Below are 21,856 nucleotides of genomic sequence, written 5' to 3'. Positions count from 1 at the left end.
TTTTGAATTAATAATAATATAACTCAGTATAGAAATAATATGTTTATCTTTTATAACAATAGTAATTATTTTATTGTTTAATGAAAGCTATATTAGCTGTGGCTGACCAGATCCAAAAAAATATTAGCACAAAAATTACCACAGTAATTAACTTTTGTGTGTTGATCACAGTAGAAACTTTTTGAGCTAACTAGAACATTTTGGATTGGTATTGAATACTGAAGTAGACAGGTCATGGGTACCTGGAGCTTCCTTCACTTCACTGAGTACTTTTTCCACAATCTGCTGAGTAGGCAGCATGCCTTGGGACATTGCTCCCTCTGGCCACTTCTGTTAGATAAAGGGTGGATTTTTGATCCAAGCTATGCCAATTCTGTTTCTTCTCCCTGGAAATTGTAGACCATGAGTGTAAGTAGTTAGCTTTAGACACTGGATTCATTAGTTCAAAAAACATCAAACCTGTATTTGCCATGGACCTGCAGAGCTGAGAAAGTCAATTGACCCTCATGAAAGAAGGAAGAAAGACATAAATGGGAGAGGAGGGGAGGGAGGGGAGTCCCCCAGATTAGGCATCCTGTTTCCAGGATCCCTTTGATAGCTTATCTATAGACATGCCAATTAACTCTAGTGTCCATGGTTTCTCTACCACTCTAGAGCTCCATGATATAAGAGAAGAGGATGACTGAAAATCAGATTGCAAAGGATCCAGAAAGCTGGACAGAGAACTTTAGATTTGAATTCATATTTTAGATTCTTTGGTGGATGAGTAACAATCAAGATAACTGATTAGAGAGGAGAGGAGAGGGAGGGGTAGAGAAGATGGGCTCAGTAGACATGAAAATCTTCCCTGAGAAGATATGACTCAAAGAATGTGTCGAAAAGCAAAAAAGGGCCTTCAAGTCAGAAGGAACAGAATGCACAAAAGCCTGAGTTCAGGAGAGATGAGAGTTCATTCAGATAGCATGTAATTATTTCCAGTCTGAGTCTTTGAGAGTTTTATTCATTTCTGTGGAAAGCCATTCCTCCTTGTCTTTCTACAGGCTGAGCTTTGGTTGGTGTGGTTTCTGGTAGCCACCAGATGAGAGCTGTTGGTAGCCCTTTCATCTCGTAAGATTTTGCTCAGTCCCATCTCTTCTATGCAGCTTTTCTCACACGCTCCAGACCTCTCCTGGTTCTGCCTTTGTGATGAATAGTAACGCAAGTCACTGGTTTTCTCTCTCTTACACTTTTACGTGGTATTCATTTGTTTTATATATACATAGAGATAGGGAAACATATGTGTGTGGGTGGGTGTATGTATATATATTATATATAAATATATATATACATACACCCACCCACACACATGTGAGTCCTCACAACAACTCTATATAATAGGTATTATTACACCTGATTTTTCAGTTAAGAAAGCTAAGACTTCAGCACCATCTCCTAAGACTGTAAACACCTAAGAGGCAGCTAATATATCCAGTATATTGGACATAGGCATGATGCTGGGCAAGTGAACAAGCTCAATAAACATTAACTGACAGCAATATTTCATATCTGAATAACATTACATGCGTGCCACATACTTGGAAGTAGGTGTGGATTATATGAAATTTTCTTTCACTGTGTGAGTGGCTGAATAAAGTTACTGGCCTGTGTACTAAACACAGTGATCCCCGCATATTTTCTTCCATAATATTCTGGAAAGCTAGAAATAAACCACTCCCACATAGAAACTATAGAATTATGGTTAGCAGTGGTTTTTAGCTTGTTTTGTTATATTTTATTCTTATTTTAAAACATAATGAGGCCTCGGTTGTAAGTAGCAATCACAAATTATATATTTATTTGTCAGCAGGCTATTCCAAATAACTTGTATTCAGAATTGCTTATTTCCACATAGACTACTAATTACATATTGGAAAATAAACATAAATATTAAAATCACCATATTGTAAATATGGTATAAAACCAACAACATATGCTTCTAGAAAGTATTGGAGCTGACATATTGTTTATGACTTCGTATGGGCTAAATATATTATGCTTCACTGGAAAGTTTGGAAGTCTTTTATTTATTTATTTTAGAACTATAAGATAGTTTCCAAATGGGCATCACTCAGCAAAATGTACACAAATGTATTTGTTAGAAGAAAAAGAAACAATGATACAAATATTTTTAAAAGGGAGAAAACGCAGTTTAAAAAGAATATATCCTTGTTAATCTCTAGCTTCTGGTGTCTAAACAGTTTTTGGTGATCATATGAATTCCATTTTATAATAGTGTTTAGACTTTCTGCTATTTTTTCTGAAAATAATATTCATCATAAAAATGCATACTTTGCTTTGATAAGTGGCTTAGATATAGTTAAAAGACCTTGATTAATAGTTGGATTTTTCCATTGCTTTACTATTTACAGTATTTCAGAGAAGCATTCAGCATACCACTCTCAGATATTTTTTTCTTCTTTGCATAATTTATAGATCAGATTGCTCCTTCTGTATAATGACAGCACTTTATCCTTGCCTGTAAAAATAGCTTGAATAGTTTGTATTTAAAGAACCTGAAAGTCAAAACAAACCATACATAGTTCAGGGAAAAGAACATAGACTATAGATGTGGAAATAGGCAGACTGGATTCAAATCATGACCCATCCATTTGATGTTTGACGCTGCTCTAGCTACTTAATTTCTCTCAGCCTCAGTTTCCTTATCTCTAAAACAGGACTAATACTATTTGCCTTATAGTTTTGTTGTGAGGATTAAACTAGATTCTCGATATAAAGCCCCTAATAAAGTTCCTAGCCTGTAGCTGGTTCTCAGAATGTGGCTACTGTTATTATCAGAATTACATTTGTAGGTATAAGATTTTATAACTATCTGATCATTAAAGATGACATAAACTTTAAAACAGGAAATACAAATCAGTAAATGTATCTGAACATATATAGTTGAGAAATTTTGGGGGACCTTTTTCTCCTTTGATCTTGCTAAAACAGTGGTGCAATTTAGGCCGGTTTCCAGCCAGATAATGACTGCATTCCCCCCGGGTCTAGGCTGATTCACAGATAAGAGGAAGGAGCACAAGAGATGCCAACTCAAAGTCTATAAAAAGAGAAAAAATGTTATGAGGAGATTGTGGTACTACATGCTAGTGATTGTCGTCACAGAAGAAAAGGCAGACCAACTTGTTTATTCTCTTTTAAGTAGAACTAGTTCTTCGAATGAACATAAGTATTTTGCCTTTTAAAATCAGCTACTGGCATGAAGTTGTCACCTTTTGAATGTGTCACCCATTATCTAATATGACTCAGTGGAAATGGAGAGTTTATTTTATGGTTTTCTTATACAGATAATTTCCATGAATGCTTATATATTGTGGAATAATCTCTTCAATCTTTATAACTATCAGATGCTATTGAAATGATTGGATTAACATCAAAGTCTACAGTTACTAGGTACATTTTTAAAGGTATAACAATTTACTTTAAACAAAGAATTGAATATCTAAAAATGTGTTTAGGGGACTTCCCTGGCGGTCCAGTGGTTAAGACTCCACGCTTCCAATGCAGGGGGTGTGGGTTCTATCCTTGGTCAGGGAACTAAGATCCCACATGCTGTGCGGCACGGCCAAAAAAGTAATAATAATAAAAAAAAATTTTTTTTTTAAAGTGTTTACATTTGCCCTGGTGGTGTGGATATCTTTAGGGACTAAAATACCTCATGATATTTAAGCTATCATTTAAATGTTTTCACTGTTGTCATTTTTGAGACAACTTTACAGTGTTCCTACTTTTTTAATTTTAAAGTTCTTTTCGGAAGAGCACTATTTTACGATTAAGGCATTCTTAAACTGTGCCCCAGAAGGAGTTCAATTAGAGAGGATGAATAATATTTGGCTCTTCTAATGTTTAATAGAATTGGAGTAGTCTTAAGTTTAACAGATTGCTAATAAGGGTATCATAATCTAAAAACTCTCTCTTGCCTTTGTCTAAGTATGTTTGCTTTGAACTTCAGCAACTTGCTAGGACCTGGTCACAAGAAGCATTAAACCCTCATATCTGAGACACTGTGGTTCCAGCAAGTCATTCTGCACCCGAAATTGGTGACATGGAAAACCCTGGGCACCCCAAACAGATGACCTCTGTGGAAGAATAGAACTGAAAGGCTCTAACAGATTATGCCCTATTATCTATATTCACGAGGTTCCCCTAGAGCTCAGAGAGAAAATGGGTACCCAATAGGCTGATGATGTGTCTCTGAAGCCATTTTGCTTGAAAGCTGAGGGATGAAAGAAACATGGGAAACAATAAACCATGGCGTGGGGGGGGATTGGGGGGGAGAGAGAGTGCGGGCAAGCTAGCTAGATACCGAGGTAGTACAGATACTAATTAGTAGAGAGAAACAACAGAAGAGCAGAGGGGAAAACTCCCAAAACTTCTGTATTTGGGATAGAATTGAATGGCCACCTTTTTTATACTTCTACCAGCCTGTAGCATAGTGCCTAGAAGACAGTATGGGCATAATAAAGAGATGCCGAATGAAAGAAATAAAGAAAGGGAAAGGAAGGGAGGGGAAGGAAAAGGGAAGGGAGAGGAAAGGAAAGGTAAGGAGGGGAAGGGAGAAAAAGGGGGGTGGGGAGAGGGAGAGGGAGAAGGAGAGGGAGAGAAGGAGGGAGAAAGAAAGAAAGAATGAATGAATCCCTTAGGGCAGTACTGTGTTACTTCAACCAAACACTAGCTGTTGAATAATTTAGTACCCATGTGTCCGAAGAAAGAGTGAAGAGCCATCTTGATGAGATAACTGATCAAGTACCTCAAGACTTCATGATAAATGAAGGTTAGAAATGGGATTTATCCTAACCTTTAGATGTTCTTAGAATTTCCTTGCGGAAATGGGATTAGAATCTGGCATTTTCATAAAATTTATCCAACTTGTTGACTAGTGAGAGCATGAAACTTTGCCGTGAAAAATTTATGACTCTTGATTTATCATACCAGAGTTGTTTTAAGATTTTCACTCAATCTTGTGTCTTTGTTTTTGTTAAAATATTAACTAATAAGAAGAGAAAAAAGATATTTTGGTTTATTATCAATTTATATTCAAAGAATGGAATCCTATCCAGGACTTTCTGCAACATCCTGGCAAATGATGATCCATCCTATATATTAAACAAAACAAAAAACAACAAAAAACAAAACTATCATTCTGTCAGTGTTTCTCTAATTATTTTTAACTCAAAAAATAAAATATCTACAGACTGATGGAATGAATATTTACTTATAAGAGTTTGCCAGAAATCAGTTCTCCAGACTTGTTTTGAAGCTAAAATTATTTATGATACCCTATGTGAATTTAACATTCCATTACAAAATGTGTTGATTTTAAAATAAAATTAATGTTTTAACTCACATCATTAGATAAAGTTAATTTCCATGAAAGATAGAGCATGTTAATCAGAAAGATTTTTATACCACCGATCACACATTTTATTATCTCCAGGATGTTCATATATTCGTACCCCAGTTTCAGAAACAGACTTTGTAATCAGGCAGTTCCATCTTTAAATGAGACTCAGCCTTTTACTTGCTGTGTCCTTCCAAAAAAGTAAATTAATCTTAACGAGCTTTCTTTTCGTCAGTTAAGAGGAAGTGATGCCTACTCCACAGAGTTTATGGCAACCATTAATTGAGGCAACATAGTGTCAATTACCTGGAATAAAGTACTATTGGGGATTGAACTTTGACCCCCCCAAAATGTATGTTGAAGCCCTAACCTACTGTACCTTATTTGGAAATGGGATCTTTGCTGATATAATCCAGTTAGGTTGGGATCATACTGGGTTAGGGTGGGCTGTAATCCAATGACTAGTGTTCTTATGAGAAGAGGGAACTTTGGACACAGACACATTGGAAAAGCACCATGTGACTATGGAGAGAAAATAGAGTGATGGGTCTACAAGCCAAGGAATGCCTAGTAACCCTATTACATTGATATGGTGTTAATTTGATTTGTTCCTAGTAAACAGTCTGATTGCTAGAAACATCTTTTACTATGTAAATACTCATAAATCAATTACTTAGTAATTCACGCTAGAATTTTTCCATAAATCTGCATCAAATTAGTGATCTGCAAATACACATTTTCCCCAATTTTGAAAAATTGGATCAATCTCTGTTTCTTAAAAGATGATGATAATGATTATCATGGTCTAGAAACATGCTTTTTTTCCCCAAGAACTTTGGGAAATAGCAATGTGTACTTTAAGACTTTAGTATAAAGTGTCTAGATAATTTTTTTTTACTGTTATTTTCTATTATCTTCAGTTATTTCGGTGACCCTCAATCATGTTTTCCATTTCCAGGTTACCAGTTACAGTTGAATCACTCTTTTGTTTAATGTAATTTCAAAAAGTCCATTTAAGATATGAAAAAAATGTGCCTGGTGAAAAAAAAATCCTTAAAATAGTTTAATTGGCCCCAATATATGATGTGTACATGGTATGTGTCATATGTACACATATACTTTCACTTTGTATATTATGTACACAGCAATTCTTATACTCAGAGGAGAGCCACTTAGCTACACTAAAGGAAGGAACAGAAGGAAAGTCCACATGCCTATGTCCAATGGCACTCAAGTCACTATTGGTGAGTGGGTTGTGGGTAGAAAACTCTCAAAAGTCCCTGAAACGTGTGCTCCATCCAGTAAACCACTAGAAAGTTAATGTATTTGAATAAGAAAAAGTAAGATTATGATGATCATCATAGATAACACTTATCTAGTATTTAACCATGTTCTAGGCATTATTCTAAGAGTTTTGTAGGTACCGTATTAACTCTATTTAATTGATTTTTTTAGTTAGGATCATTTGACTTAGGTTGTAGTTTATTGGCAGATTAGATTCTGAATTCAAGGAATATGTTTGTGAATGAGGCTTTAAGAGGCTAGAAGCAAAATAGGATTTGCATGTTTTTATCTTTTCTCACTTAAGTTCTATCTTTAAATATAACTAATTAAAATGTTTACACAGTTTTTATGCTGGGCTTCAGACATTTTTACAGACGAGTTTTAAAGTGTTTTCTTAGTTCTGTGCCTCTTCTTTCTGTCTGTTACACATATCCTTTTTCAGTCTGATGTGGATCTCGGATTTCTCAGGCAGCTTTTTTTAGCACTGTACCTAGAATATAATACAGATTCATTGAATGTTAAATTTTTTTTTTTCTTAATTCTTTGTGGGCCTTAATCATATCCAGTGCAGAAGTCCCTCTTTACCTCTGAGCCATGACATTTTAAGGAAGCCAAGTCGAGGTTTTAAGATGCTCTGCTTTTAATTGAATGAAAATTTCAGCAGATGTTTAGCTGGTTAATGTGTCCCACAATTTTTACATTTTGTATCTATGCCAACTTTTTAAGCTGCTTCAGGAGAGAACCATCCAACAATCTCTTCTGCAGATGAATGCTTATTGGTCTTATTGGCATGTGAAGAGAGTATGCCTTTGATTCACTATTAGAAGCTTCAGTCGTTTATTCACTCATCAGGCAGCCAATCAGTCAATCATGTGAGAAGGTGTAAGATGTATCGGGGGGTAAATTTCTACTGCGTGTACTGCAGCTGGCCTCTGAGTTTAGCAGCTACTTTGATATTTTAGTGAGGGGTACTCTCTAGTGTTTTGCTACAGATGTTTCTGTGTCATGAAATTGCAAGATAAATGATTTTGCTTTTATCTAAAAGTCATACTTGAAGGATAACTTCTTGTTTGGGGGAATACCATTAAAATAAATTATGGTCACAGGCACAGATTAAATTCCCTCAAAGGGTTAGCTAGTGCCCTATGGGATAACTTGTATATCTTGCTTTTATTTTCCTTGCACAAATATGGAGTGACAATCCATGGGGTCTTGCCTAGTCTGTTTTGCACTAAAATGAATGTTGAATAGTTTGTAGAAAGCAATTTTCAGGTATCTGTTCTCATTCATAAAACAGACACTTAAAACCCAAAACAATAAACTTAAACCCGTTACCAGGTTAAGAAATGTATAGGTGCTTTGCCTTTGTTTCAGGATCTGGTGTTTTTCCGTTTTATGCCTGATGCGTGTGTTGCACATGCGTATTATTTTACAATATTAAGTCATTTAAATGGCTTTTAAAAATCCAAGCCAAATGCAGCTCATTAATTTCTGAAGATCATTTAGTTTAGTTATGCAGTGTATGTTTAAGAGATATCTTGCATCTTTTTGATTCCAGCTGTCAGAATCTTAAAAACACCATAACAAAACCTAAATGTCTTCCTTCATGCCTTACAATCCTCCTCTCTTCCTGAGCTCTGCAGAAATTTCTCCACCCTGGATTTACTTCCTGACCAGCTGCAAATTTTGACTTTTGCCTCCTCCCAGAGTCAAGTGGCTTAATTTCAATATGTAATTTTTTTTTTTTTAAATACCATAGTGGACACATCACAGAATTTCACATTTCATGCTTTATGCAGAAGAATGCATCAGTAAGTAGCCATTTGTGTGTACATTAAATTAAACCTAATGTTTATATAATGGCTAAAAATTCTTCCTGGCATTGCATAGAGCTGTGGAGTTTGTTTAGGGCTTTTCTGAAATTTCCACTTGTATGGCCCTCTGGAGATCTGTCAAATAAATAACAGATGTAGAGATTATCAGTTACTGTTGAACGTTTGACAAAAACAGACATGCAAGCCAGGGATTTCCCACTGGGTCTCTTCATGTTAAAAGAAAGAAAAGATCTTCCAGCCAGAATCAAGTAATTCAATGGAATAGTGTATTCTTTGCATCTTTTTATGTAATTTTTGCCATTTTACATCTGCAAAATTTGATCAGGACCAGGAGGGTAAATTTTTTTTATCTTTGAAGATAATCACTTTATCTCTGAGAAATAATTAAGTTGACTGCATCATTGTCTTCTCCAGTAGAACTATAAAGACAAGGAAGTTGTAAAATTGGTAAGATGTTTGCTATGTGTACTCTGTGGCCACATGCATTCCTCATTCATTCATTTTATCCCATCAGTATTTATTGAGCACTTCCTATGGGCTAGACCTAGTCCAAGCGACTAGAGATACAGCAGTGAGCAAGACCATGCTTGATGACATGAAACTTAAATTCTAATGAGGGTGTGGAGGTAATTGGGAGACAAATCTTTAGGGTGACATTAAGACTAAAAGACTATTTATTATTTGAAAATCATTGGACAATATGTACTACTGGTCCAATGTTTATTTAATGCTGCAACTAAAAGACTATTTATTATTTGAAAATCATTGAACATTTGAAAATCATTGGAAAATATGTACTACTGGTCCAATGTTTTTAGATGACATTAAGCACTTGAAGAAAATAAAGTAATCTATGGAGTTAGGCAGTGACAGAATTGCAATGGCAATGAGTATTTTATCAAGAAATTTAAGGAAGACCTCTCTGAGATGGTGATTTGAGCAGAGACATGAGTGAAATGGTTAAGTGAACAAATGAATGGTTAAGTGAACGATTTATTGATGGAAAAGCATTATGAGCCAAAGGAGCAGTGAATACAATGCCCTGAAGCTGGATAGGACTTATACGATACATAAATTGCAGCAATTTTTATTTAATGCTGCAACTAAAAGACTATTTATTATTTGAAAATCATTGGAAAATATGTACTACTGGTCCAATGTTTTGTTCCGGAAAGAAGAAAGAATAAATCCAGAAAACTGTTTTGAAGGGAAAGACTAAGGCTCCTTTCTGGTTGTACCTCGTGGGAGTCCAGTTCCTTCAACTAAAAGGTACCAAAGCAAAGAGGAAGGAATGGTTAGTCCTACCAGGAAAGGGACAGATGGTGTAAAGATTGTATTAGAAACAGAGTAAAGACTATTAGGCATTAGTTGAAATAGGAGGGAGGCAGGTTTTCCATAGATTTTAGTGAACATTTCAACAAAAGTCTAAAGTACAAAATCTACCTAATATATTTTTTCTGTTGTATTCAGTATATTTTAATCTTTCAACACTTGTGGATGGTAGGTTGGCATTTTATGCAGTGGGTTTGTCTTCTCTTCTGTGGTCTCATATCTCGTCAGTTGTAGCTTCCATCAGTGAAGTCTAGCTTCTAGGATTCAGCAATACCACACCTCTTTTCCCCTTTGCTGTAGAGGTGATAATGGCTTCCTGCTCTTGCTAAAATCTGGATTAAACATTCTTTATTTGTCTTCATGGCTGTTCAGTGGCCACAGATTAGATTCTTAAAGTCCTACTTCTCTAGAGTGATTTCTGTTTTCCTGATTGGACCCTGACTCATACTGTGATTTTCATCTAAAGGCAGTGACCAAATGGATCCTTTTAATCTGTAGTTTCTCTTCTGAAACGTGGAAAGCATGGGATGGCATTTAGAAAAACTTTCATTTACCTGCACACTGTCAGCAGCATTGTTTTCTAGCAGAGGAGCTAACAAACTATGTGAAGTCCAGATTGAACTAATCAAAATTAAGCATTAACTTATACCTAAAGAACAATATTCTGTCTTTCAGTATGGAATGGTCAATTGTGATATTTTTCTCTTCTTTCTCCATCCTAGAGATTCCCCTTGCTTTAATTATTAGAGCTTTTCTTAAATGAGATATATTAAGCACCACTTTGTGACCCTTCTTTTGGACAAGTTTTCATGGTCAAGGCTGTTTTCTTTTAGGGACTCTATTATCTTGCATATGACATCTACATTCTGTTAGCCAGTGATCCATAAATAGAAACTATTTGGCTGAGTATGATTACAGTCTATATTATGGGGACCTTTTACATCAGCTAGTTCAGAGCTGTTAGCTACTGATTCCGTTAGCACATCCATACCTATTTCGAGTTATTGGAAGAGGTATCGGGTAGCTTTTGCTGCAAAACCAACCCAAACTCCATGTCTTAAGACAACAACCATTTATATAGTTTACAACTTTGTGGGTCAACAATTTGGCTTGGGCTCATCAAGGCAGTTTGACTGTGTTCCATGGGTCACTCATGTTCGTGGTCAGCTGCCAGACAGCTAAGTGATTGTTTTTGAGAGTTGGGTAGCTTTTGTCAAGCTGGCCCACAGTGGCCTTATCTGATAAAACTGGGATGACTGGGACTTCATTCCACATGGTCTTTCCTTATCCAGCAGAATAGTCCAGGCTTGTTCACATGGCAGCTCAGAGTTCCAAGAGCAGCAAGCAGCAGTGTCTATTGCACAAGTGCTTTTCTAGGCTCTGCTTGTGTCATGTTTGCTAAAGTAATGTTGGGCAAAGCAAGTCAAATGCCCAACCCCAATTCAAAGTTAAAGAGCGACTCCATATCATTATGGGAAGAGTGGACAACATTATTACACTCTACAGCAGAAAATATGTACAAATGGCCAAGTGATTCATTCAAGGAAGGGGAAAGAATGAACCCAAGAGCTGGTTTGAAGGGAACATAGGAGAAAGAGTATTTTCAAAGACAACAAGATAGAGGAAGAATTGGAATCTTTAGTGAATGAACAAGGGAGAGAAACTTAGGTTTGGAATGAGTATACATATCACAGAAGGAGAATAAACAGAACAAACATTTGTCGTCGATGGGCAAAACGAAACGGATGACTGGCACGCAGGCTCTTAATCATGGATTAAGGTGGGGGGGGGGGGTTAAAGTGTGATCAAAGATTTCTTTGCTCTGTTAAATCTTGACCAGGTGTCCACATGAATTGAAACATGGGCCAACAAATGAAGTAAATACATGTGAATTAGGTCATTTAGACCTCCTTATCAGAAGACCCACATGAATGTTGTTAATTTAGACTTCAACTATTGGGGTCCAGCTTAACTTCTAAAAATACTCAGGCAGAACTGTTGCAGCTTTGCACAAGTAGAAGTGGGGATAGCAAGGAATACATCATGTCTAAGTAAGCCATTGCCTTGCACCTTACTTTTTAATGCCCTGTTTTACCAAAATACATAATTTAAAATTCAAAAGTCTGTAATTTAGCTTATTTCTTAAACTGAAATATGTTACATAGCAACCACTGAAGGACATCTTTATATCTTTCAAGGCAGAATTCATATTATTTTATCAAACAACTATTTTCGTAGGGGAATCAAAGTGTTTCCATTGAGACAATCTGCCTGGACAGTGTTCTCAATGGCAATTATACTCTCTTTGCTTTTTATTTGATCAGATCAACAGAATTCTGGCTCTCAAAGGGCCGCTGTTTATTCAACTTTATGAAAACCTAATTGAGCTTTTATTGTCTGGTGACCTTTTGTCATTGTTGGGCTGTGTGGTTAGAATTTGAAGGGAACAAGCGATGATTTCTATAGAGGGCTGAACAATCATTTGTATTTCGTTTTGGCAATGACACTATACATACAGAAAGTTTAGAACTTACACTGTTTTAGACATTATTTATCAAATGCATTTAAAATATAACATAGTATTAAAAGTTTCAGAGTTTTTTTGGCTTGGTGAAGAGTCTAGGCTCAGCCACTTACTACCTGTGTGAACTTTGGCAAGTTGCTTAATGTATATAAACCTTAGTTTCCTCATCTGTAAAATAACAGTAATAACACTGTCTTTAATGTATGGTTTTGAGAATTGCATTGTGTCCCTGTGTAGAGCATAGCACAGTGCCTAGCACATGGTAAGAGATCCATATGTTTTATTGTTATTACTGTTACTCAACTATATATAATTAGCACTCTATAACTCATAATTCAAATTTGAATAGAGAATACTTTGCTCTATATTGTACGTAATTTTCTCAGTTACTTTATCCAATTCAAGCTGTTTTCTCTCGTTTGAAAAAAATTGGAGTTTGTTTTGGGAATGAATGGTCTAACATTGGACATGAAGAAAATGGAAAAGATAAATTTAAAAAACACAATAAAAAGCTCCTAAACTATAAAATGAAGTAAGTCCTAAGTGACCTTTTTACTTAGAAAGTTCATAGAACAAATAAATACTTCATAGCATTTTTCTGGAAACATAATTAATTTGGTATTGTGGAAAATTAAAGTTTTAGAGAAATATATATTGTGAAAATTAGACCTATCAGAAAGACAAGTACAAATATGTACTTGTACATATTTGGTACATTGGCAAGTGTACCAATGCTCAAACACCTTCTCGCTCATGTAGCCAAATATTTGCCATTTTTTCTACTTGATTTGAAAGTATAAATCCAAATATTAACAGCAATATTTGTCACAAAAAGTTATATTAAAAAATTACATGAGATGCTTCTTGTCTTGAGAAAGACAAGATTATCAAAGAATAAGGTGACATTGACAATTGTTTTACCTTGTGAATGTGGAGAGTATTAGACTTTTAAAGGTCACTGTTCAGGTTCTTTTGGGTTATCTGCCCATGTCCTTGTCAAAAAAGGAAATGGAAGGCTGTAGGTATTTCTGAGTAGAGAATTTTGATTAGGAAAGTGGGCTTCTAATTATTCCATGATAAGAACATGAAAAGGACACCCATTCCCAAGACTCAACTGCCAGTGAAGAAGTTGAAATTTAAGAGTAGAGGTATGTGAAGTATTCAGCAGACTTTTTGACAAAGGCTTAACCTTAAATTTAGGCTAGTTTGAGAAAAGATGTGAATTTTTTTTTGTCATCATAAATCTAGTAACTGAGGACATGTATCTTCAAGATATGGAGTTCTGTAAATGTTAATTTTTATTCAAATTTTAATTTGAAAGTTTAGAGGCTAATAAATGTTCTGCTAAGTCCATACTAACTGCATATAGTTGATGGAGTCATAGAGATGAAACTCAAATTTCATTTTTACTATTGACAGAACTGTTGAAGAATTATAGCCATGTGGCAACAATATACTTTATAATCCTGCACCCCAGAATTAGCCATATATACCCTATCAGAGACACTAGCAGTCTGGAATAATCAACAAATTGTGATCATTATTAATCCAAATATATTAGAGCAAAGAAAAAATGCTATTAATAGCTGCAGCTTGGAACTGATTTAGGAAAGACTGTCCAACAGTAAGTTCTTTCTCATAGCTAAGTCCTTTTACCATGGAGTTAACATGAGCCTTCTAATGTGAAAAGATGAAAAATTTACTGGAAAGCATAGGGTTAAAGTGACATATTCTTAAAAGAACCAGCTATTTTATGGGCATATAAAGGCAGTACCAGGGCAAACATTTTGAACATTTTTAATATTACCCTTTTTTGTTTGTTTATACCAACAGAGAAGATGGTATGGAGTCATTGAAAACATATGGGTATAGGAGAGAGAGAAGCAGTTTCAAACCTGGCTCTGTGACTTACTATTTATAGACTTTGGTGAGTTGGTAAAGTGGTCTGAGCCTCACTTGTCTCCTGTGTAAAATAAATCCAGTGGCCCCTCGGTGTCCACGAGGAACTGGTTCCAGGACTCTCGACAAACACCAAGCCCTCGTATAAAATGCATAGCTCAGTCAACCTCCATGTCTACGGATGCAGCATCTGCGAATGCCGAGGGCCAACTATATAACAATGCCCATCTCATAGGATCCTTTGGAAGATGTAGGAAATCATACTCGTAAAGTGCCCAACTCGTGGGAGTAAATGCTGTACTGGGGCGGGTGTCCTTCATGTCTTAGTGGGAACTGTGGCAGTTAGATCAGAGCTTGCTCTGAATATTTGCGTCAGTGAACTTTGAGTACAAGGACTTCTGGTCATTTGCTTAAAGAAAGCTACTGGCTCTGTCAGCCCTGAAGACACTCCTTAAATCAGCCATCAGTTCCAATTACCTCCTCTTCCTGAAAGTGCCAGAATAGCCACCCTGGGATGGTTCCCTGCCTCAGTGTTTTAAAATCTCTGAGCTGTGAACCAGAGAGATTTCTGTTTTTAAGATTTCTGCCCTTTTGGAGGCTAGTGCTTTGTATTCAGTCTCCTAATTGCTTTTCTGGTCACCGGGCTCTTATGAACATCCTGGTTCTTGTCTGATGCCTTGATCTTCTAGTTCTTCAATTGCCTCCACGCCTTTACTTCTGGAAATTCCCTCATCAGTATTTCTTCCGACTTTTGCAGCTCCCTTGTGCCCGCCTTCTGCTGTTATCCTGCAAAAGTGTTGGTCGTAGATGGGCCACCCCGAAGTGCTTTCAGACTACTTGCCAACTTTGGCGCCTACCTTTGTCCAGAACTGGCTTCACTCTTGTGCCCTTGGCATGTGTCCCTCAACTTTATGTGGTCCCAAACCCCTCTTGTTACCTGTAGTTCTCTCTATGGGAGTGATAAGTAGTAATGAGTGTTCATATTACTGCTTTGAATTCAAAGTCTCACTGCATCTTCTTTTTGCAAGAAGACTAAGAAATGCTCTTGAAGTATTTTTACTAATATACCTGTGAGGTAATGATTTCAATTCAATTTTAATTATATAAGAAATATAATATTATAAAATTTTGTTAAATATAGAGAAAAATCTGTAAATCTAATCACCCTCATTACAAATACTGTTATTCTCTGCATTTGCTTCTAGTATTTTTTACATGCACATCTAAAGATTGTCTTATAATCTACTTTTTTGCATCATATTAATACTTTTGCATTTTGGTATATAAGCATCATAATTTCTATTTTTCATGGCTACTTAATTTTTCCTACGGTGAATAAACCTTATTTAGTAATAATAATTTACCTACTGGGTTTTATTTTAATTCTTATTTTTAAATACAATAATTCATATTACAAATGACATTTTCTTGGCACATAAATGCACATTAAAAAGAGAATAAAGAATATCACAGGGGGTGTATGACAAGCCTAAAGCCAATTTGAGAAAAAAAAAAAAAGCAAAAACATTCTATTACTCCAGAATTCTACCACCTAAATTATGATAGTGAAGAATTCTGAATTTTAAAAACCAATGCTTATTTTTTACATAATTTATAAGCCACTGAATTTAATTTCACACACACACACACACACACACACACACACACACACACATACACACACATCAGAACTAAAATAGATGAGAGGCTGTGATGGATTTAGAAATTGATCATCTTCCAAATTATTAAAAATGTATTTTTTAAAAAATGTATTTTACTGAAATTTGGAACCACCATTGCCATAGAAACAATGTTATAAATGACGGTTAATTTTCCCAAACAGTGCATCTAAACCCATGTTACCCCTTCTGTAGGTCTGTGAAGTAGGACTATAACACCTACACTATTCAACTCAAAAGAGTATTGTGAGGGGACTTCCCTGGTGGCGTAGTGGATAAGACTCCACACTCCCAATGCAGGGGGCCTGGGTTTGATCCCTGGTCAGGGAACTAGATCCCACATGCATGCTACAACTAAGAGTTCGCATGCCACAATTAAGGAGCCCACGTGCCACAACTAAGGAGCTGGAGAGCTGCAACTAAGGAGCCAGTGAGCCGCAACTAAGACCTGGTGCAACCAAATAAATAAATATTAAAAAAAAAAAAGTATTGTGAGGAGCAAGTGAGATAACTCACTTGTAAATTATAAAGCAAAATCGGGATATTAAATTTATTTAGGACCCGGGAGCTTCAAGATGACGGAAGAGTAAGACACGGAGATCACCTTCCTATCCACAAATACATCAGAAATACATCTACATGTGGAACAGCTCCTACAGAACACCTACTGAACGCTGGCAGAAGACCTCAGACTTCCCAAAAGGCAAGGAACTCCCCACATACCTGGGTAGGGCAAAAGAAAAACAGAAAAAACAGAGACAAAAGCATAGGGACTGACCGGCACCAGTGGGAGGGAGCTGTGAAGGAGGAAAGGTTTCCACACACTAGGAAGCCCCTTCGCGGGCGGAGACTGCGGGTGGCGGAGTGGGGGAGCTTCGGAGCCACGGAGGAGAGCACAGCCACAGGGGTGCGGAGGGCAAAGCGGAGAGATTCCCGCACAGAGGCTCGGCGCCGACCAGCACTCACCAGCCCGAGAGGCTTGTCTGCTCACCCGCCGGGGCGGGCGGGGCTGGGAGCTGAGGCTCGGGCTTCGGTCGGATCGCAGGGAGAAGACTGGGGTTGGCTGCGTGGACACAGCCTGAAGGGGCTAGTGCACCACGGCTAGCCGGGGGGAGTCTGGGAAAAAGGCTGGAGCTGCCGAACAGGCAAGAGTCTTTTTCTTCCCTCTTTGTTTCCTGGTGCGCGAGGAGAGGGGATTCAGAGCGCCGTTTAAAGGAGCTCCAGAGATGGGCGCGAGCCGCGGCCAACAGTGCGGACCCCAGAGACGGGCATGAGACGCTAAGGCAGCTGCTGCAGTCACCAAGAAGCCTGTGAGCAAGCACAGGTCACTCTCCACACCGCCCCTCCCGGGAGCCTGTGCAGCCCGCCACTGCCAGAGTCCCGTGATCCAGGGACAACTTCCCCGGGAGAACGCAAGGCGCGCCTCAGGCTGGTGCAACGTCATGCCGGCCTCTGCCACTGCAGGCTCGCCCCGCATCCGTACCCTTCCCTCCCCACGGCCTGAGTGAGCCAGAGCCCTCGAATCAGCCGCTCCTTTAACCCCGTTCTGTCTGAGCGAAGAACAGATGCCCTCAGGCAACCTACACGCAGAGGCGGTTCCAAATCCAAAGCTGAACCCCAGGAGCTGTACGAACAAAGAAGAGAAAGGGAAATCCCTCCGAGCAGCCTCAGGAGCAGTGGATTAAATCCCCACAATCAACTTGATGTACCCTGCATCTGTGGAATACCTGAATAGACAACGAATCATCCCAAATTAAGGAGGTGGACGTTGGGAGCACCGATATATGTATTTTTTTTCCCTTTTTCTCTTTTTGTGAGTGTGTATGTGTATGCTTCTGTGTGTGATTTTGTCTGTATAGCTGTGCTTTTACCATTTGTCCTAGGGTTCTTTCTGTCTGGTTTTTTTTGTTTGTTTTTTACTTTTTAAAAATTTTTTCTTAATAATTATTTTTTATTTTCATAACTTTATTTTATTTTATTTTATTTCATTTTATCTTCTTTCTTTCTTTTTATTTTTTCTCCCTTTTATTCTGAGCCGTGTGGATGAAAGGCTCTTGGTGCTCCAGCCAGGTGTCAGGGCTGTGCCTCTGAGGTGGGAGAGCCAAGGTCAGGACACTGGTCCACAAGAGACCTCCCAGCTCCACGTAATATCAAACGGCAAAAATCTCCCAGAGATCTCCATCTCAACGCCAAGACCCAGCTCCACTCAACGACCAGTAAGCTACAGTGCTGGACACCCTATGCCAAACAACTAGCAAGACAGGAACACAACCCCATCCATTAGCAGAGAGGCTGCCTAAAATCATAATAAGGCCACAGACACCCCAAAACACACCACAAGATGTGGACCTGCCCACCAGAAAGACAAGATTCAACCTCATCCACCAGAACACAGGCACTAGGCCCCTCCACCAGGAAGTCTACACAACCCACTGAACCAACCTTAGCCACTGGGGACAGACACCAAAAACAACGGGAACTATGAACCTGGAGCCTGCGAAAAGGAGACCCCAAACACAGTAAGTTAAGCAAAATGAGAAGACAGAAAAAACACAGCAGATGAAGGAGCAAGGCAGAAACCCACCACACCTAACAAATGAAGAGGAAATAGGGAGTCTACCTGAAAAAGAATTCAGAATAATGATAGTAGAGATGATCCAAAATCTTGGAAATAGAATGGAGAAAATACAGAAAACGTTTAATAAGGACCTAGAAGAACTAAAGAGCAAACAAACAGTGCTGAACAACACAATAAATGAAATTAAAAATTCTCTAGAAGGGATCAATAGCAGAATAACTGAGGCAGAAGAACGGATAAGTGACCTGGAATATAAAAAAGTAGAAATAACTACTGCAGAGCAGAATAAAGAAAAAAGAATGAAAAGAATTGAGGACAGTCTCAGAGACCTCTGGGACAACATTAAATGCACCAACATTTGAATTATAGGGATCCCAGAAGAAGAAGAGAAAAAGAAAGGGACTGAGAAAATATTTGAAGAGATGATAGTTGAAAACTTCCCTAATATGGGAAAGGAAATAGTTAATCAAGTCCAGGAAGCAGACAGAGTCCCATACAGGATAAATCCAAGGAGAAACATGCCAAGACACATATTAATCAAACTATCAAAAATTAAATACAAAGAAAAAATATTAAAAGCAGCAAGGGAAAAACAACAAATAACACCCAAGGGAATCCCCATAAGGTTAACATCTGATCTTTCAGAAGAAACTCTGCAAGCCAGAAGGGAGTGGCTGGACTTTTTAAAGGATGAAGGAGAAAAATCTACAACCTAGATTACTCTACCTAGCAAGGATCTCATTAACATTTGATGGAGAAATTAAAACCTTTAGAGACAAGCAAAAGCTAAGAGAATTCAGCACCACCAAACCAGCTTTACAACAAACGCTAAAGGAACTTCTCTAGGCAGGAAACACAAGACAAGGAAAAGACCTACAAAAACAAATCCAAAACAATTAAGAAAATGGTAATAGGAACATACATATTGATAATTACCTTAAATGTAAATGGATTAAATGCTCCAACCAAAAGACATAGAGTGGCTGAATGGATACAAAAACAAGACCCATATATATGCTGTCTACAAGAGACCCACTTCAGACCTAGGGACACATACAGACTGAAAGTGAGGGGATGGAAAAAGATATTCCCTGCAAATGGAAATCAAAAGAAAGCTGGAGTAGCCATTCTCATATCAGACAAAATAGATTTTAAAATAAAGACTATTACAAGAGATAAAGAAGGACACTACATAATGATCAAGGGATCAATCCAAGGGGAAGATATAAGAACTGTAAATATTTATGCACCCAACACAGGAGCACCTCCATACATAAGGCAAATACTAACAGCCATAAAAGGGGAAATCGACAGTAACACAATCATAGTAGGGGACTTTAACACCCCACTTTCACCAATGGACAAATCATCCAAAATGAAAATAAATATGGAAACACAAGCTCTAAATGATACATGAAACAAAATGAACTTAATTGATATTTATAGGACATTCCATCCAAAAACAACAGATAACACATTCTTCGCAAGAGCTGATGGAACATTCTCCAGGATAGATCATATCTTGGGTCACAAATCAAATCTTGGTAAATTTAAGAAAATTGAAATCATATTAAGTATCTTTTTCGACCACAACGCTATGAGACTAGATATCAATTACAGGAAAAAAACTGTAAAAAATACAAACACATGGAGGCGAAACAGTACACTACTTAATAACCAAGAGATCACTGAAGAAGTCAAAAGGATATCAAAAAATACCTAGAAACAAATGACAATGAAAACACGATGACCCAAAACCTATGGGATGCAACAAAAGCAGTTCTAAGAGGGAAGTTTATAGCAATACAATCGTACCTTAAGGACAAGAAACATCTCAAATAAACAACCTAACCTTACATCTAAAGCAATTATAGAAAGAAGAACAAAAAAACCCCAAAGTTAGCAGAAGGAAAGAAATCATAAAGATCAGATCAGAAATAAATGAAAAAAGAAATGAAGGAAACGGTAGCAAAGATCAACAACACTAAAAGCTGGTTCTTTGAGAAGGTAAACAAAATTGATAAACCATTAGCCAGACTCATCAAGAAAAAAAGGGAGAAGACTCAAATCAATAGAATTAGAAATGAAAAAGAAGAAGTAACAACTGACACTGCAGAAATACAAAGGTTCATGACAGATTACTGCAAGCAACTATATACCAATAAAATGGACAACCTGGAAGAAATGGACTATTTCTTAGAAAAGCACAACCTTATGAAACTGAACCAGGAAGAAATAGAAAATATGAACAGACCAATCACAAGCACTGAAATTGAAACTGTGATAAAAAATCTTCCAACAAACAAAAACCCAGGACCACATGGCTTCACAGGCGAATTCTATCAAACATTTAGAGAAGAGCTAGCACCTATCCTTCTCAAACTCTTCCAAAATATAGCAGAGGGAGGAAAACTCCCCAACTCATTCTACGAGGCCACCATCACCCTGATACCAAAATCAGACAAAGATGTCACAAAGAAAGAAAACTACAGGCCAATATCACTGATGAACATAGATGCAAAACTCCTCAACAAAATACTAGCAAACAGAATCCAACAGCATATTAAAAGGATCATACACCAGGATCAAGTGAGGTTTATCCCAGGAATTCAAGGATTCCTCAATATAAGCAAATCAATCAATGTGATACACCATATTAACAAATTGAAGGAGAAAAACCATATGATCATCTCAATAGATGCAGAGAAAGCTTTCGACAAAATCCAACACCCATTTATGATAAAAACCCTCCAGAAAGTAGGCATTGAGGGAACTTACCTCAACATAATAAAGGCCATATATGACAAACCCACAGCCAACATCATCCTCAATGGTGAAAAACTGAAACCATTTCCACTAAGATCAGGAACAACCCAAGGGTGCCCACTCTCACCACTATTATTCAACATAGTTTTGGAAGTTTTAGCCACAGCAATCCTAGAAGAAAAAGAAATAAAAGGAATCCAAATTGGAAAAGAAGAATTAAAGCTGTCACTGTTCGCAGATGCCATGATACTATACATAGAGAATCTTAAAGATGCTACCAGAAAACAACTAGAGCTAATCAATGAATTTGGTAAAGTAACAGGATACAAAATTAATGCACAGAAATCTTTAGCATTCCTATACACTAATGATGAAAAATCTGAAAGTGAAATTAAGAAAAGACTCCCATTTACCATTGCAACAAAAAGAATGAAATATCTAGGAATAAACCTGCCTATGGAGACAAAAGATCTGTATGCAGAAAATTATAAGACACTGATGAAAGAAATTAAAGATGATACAAATAGATGGAGACGTATACCACATTCTTGGATTGGAAGAATC

General features: G+C 37.3%; 1 protein-coding gene across 10 annotated transcripts in view; it reads left to right on the top strand.

The window, feature by feature from the left end:
• NAV3 (neuron navigator 3) overlaps positions 1-21,856 on the top strand; it is an 867,875-nt gene that overhangs the window by 575,717 nt on the left and 270,302 nt on the right. Inside the window, exon 1 of one of the 10 annotated variants that reach the window (XM_082418854.1) lies at positions 1,324-4,828. The exons of the other annotated variants lie outside the window; for them this stretch is intronic. Within the exon in view, the coding sequence (XP_082274980.1) occupies positions 4,823-4,828 (6 nt within the window). The 5' untranslated portion in view covers positions 1,324-4,822. Of the gene's footprint in view, positions 1-1,323; positions 4,829-21,856 lie in introns of those variants that run through there. 10 annotated transcript variants of the gene reach the window in all.

The sequence above is a fragment of the Balaenoptera physalus genome (genome assembly GCF_965194825.1).
Source record: "Balaenoptera physalus genome assembly, chromosome: 13".
In the NCBI taxonomy this organism is placed as follows: domain Eukaryota; kingdom Metazoa; phylum Chordata; class Mammalia; order Artiodactyla; family Balaenopteridae; genus Balaenoptera; species Balaenoptera physalus.
Note: the sequence above shows the minus strand (reverse complement) of the source record. Positions and strands in the feature narration are given on the sequence as shown.